A 981-nucleotide genomic window follows, 5' to 3' on the forward strand; every position below is an offset into this window, starting at 1 on the left:
CATGTACTCCAACAGCACATTCCAGCCGATGAGGAAGGCCCAGATCTCACCCACGGACACGTAGGTGAACATGTAGGCAGAGCCCGTCTTGGGTACTCGGGCTCCAAACTCAGCATAGCAGAGAGCAGCCAGGAGCGAGGCAAAGCCAGCAATGATGAAGGACACAATGACAGCAGGGCCAGCGATCTCCTTGGCCACAGTGCCCGTGAGGACGTACAGCCCCGAGCCCACCATACCTCCAATGCCCAGCAGCGTCAAGTCAATGGTGGAAAGGCATCTGTTGAAGGATGTCTCCATCATGTTGTCCTCCAAAGTCTTCACCCGGTTGAGTTTCTGGCAGAAGCGGGTAAGGTCGGCCGAGCGAGGCAGCCATCTCGCCATCCTGGAGGCAGCAGGCCCTGCCCTCTGGCAGGGTGAGGGGTCCTCAGCGGCGAGACCCTGCCTGGAGACCTGGCAGAGGGGGAAGGTGTGAGCATCCGCTCCTGCAGAGAGGCATCGGGTGGCGGGGACAGGGTGGAAAAGCCACCCAGGCACATTCAAGGTGTCCCTTGCTCCTCAGCTAGCGTGGGGCTCAGCACCGGAGCGTGTCCTCCTCCAGGCTGGTGGCACAGGACAGCCAGCCACCCCATGCAGGGACTTGTGCCTTTCAGCCAGGTGGGAGGGAAACCACAGCACCCCAGCGCAGCATCTCCCAGGCTTTCCTTTTTAAACCAGAGCTGCATTAAAGCCCAAACCAAGCAGCTCTGGGACAGCTGAAGGCTTTTTTGCTGCTTCCCCTCCACTCAACATCTATCTGACCTTCTCCCCGGTGTGCTGGGAGCCTGCTGAGCGGACACGCAGCATTTCCCCTCTCCGAGCATCTTGCTGCTTCCCCAGGGAAAGCCCAGGTGTGGGGTGGAGGTGTGCAGCAGGAAGTCCAGAGCAGCTCCAGCGAGGACGTGTCCCCAGCCAGACCAGGAAACACAACCAGCACCCGGGGAC

At 60.6% G+C, this 981-nt stretch overlaps 1 protein-coding gene across 1 annotated transcript in view; it reads right to left on the bottom strand.

Annotated features, from left to right (window-relative positions):
* Positions 1-381, bottom strand: part of SLC7A4 (solute carrier family 7 member 4) — a gene marked incomplete at its 3' end in the record, with an annotated part of 3294 nt that extends 2913 nt beyond the window's left edge. Inside the window, 1 exon segment of the mRNA XM_029083588.1 lies at positions 3-381. Within this exon segment, the coding sequence (XP_028939421.1) occupies positions 3-381 (379 nt within the window).
* Positions 382-981: the final 600 nt, after the last annotated feature.

Source organism: Antrostomus carolinensis, unplaced genomic scaffold, assembly GCF_000700745.2.
Source record: "Antrostomus carolinensis isolate BGI_N321 unplaced genomic scaffold, ASM70074v2 scaffold34822, whole genome shotgun sequence".
Lineage (NCBI taxonomy): Eukaryota > Metazoa > Chordata > Aves > Caprimulgiformes > Caprimulgidae > Antrostomus > Antrostomus carolinensis.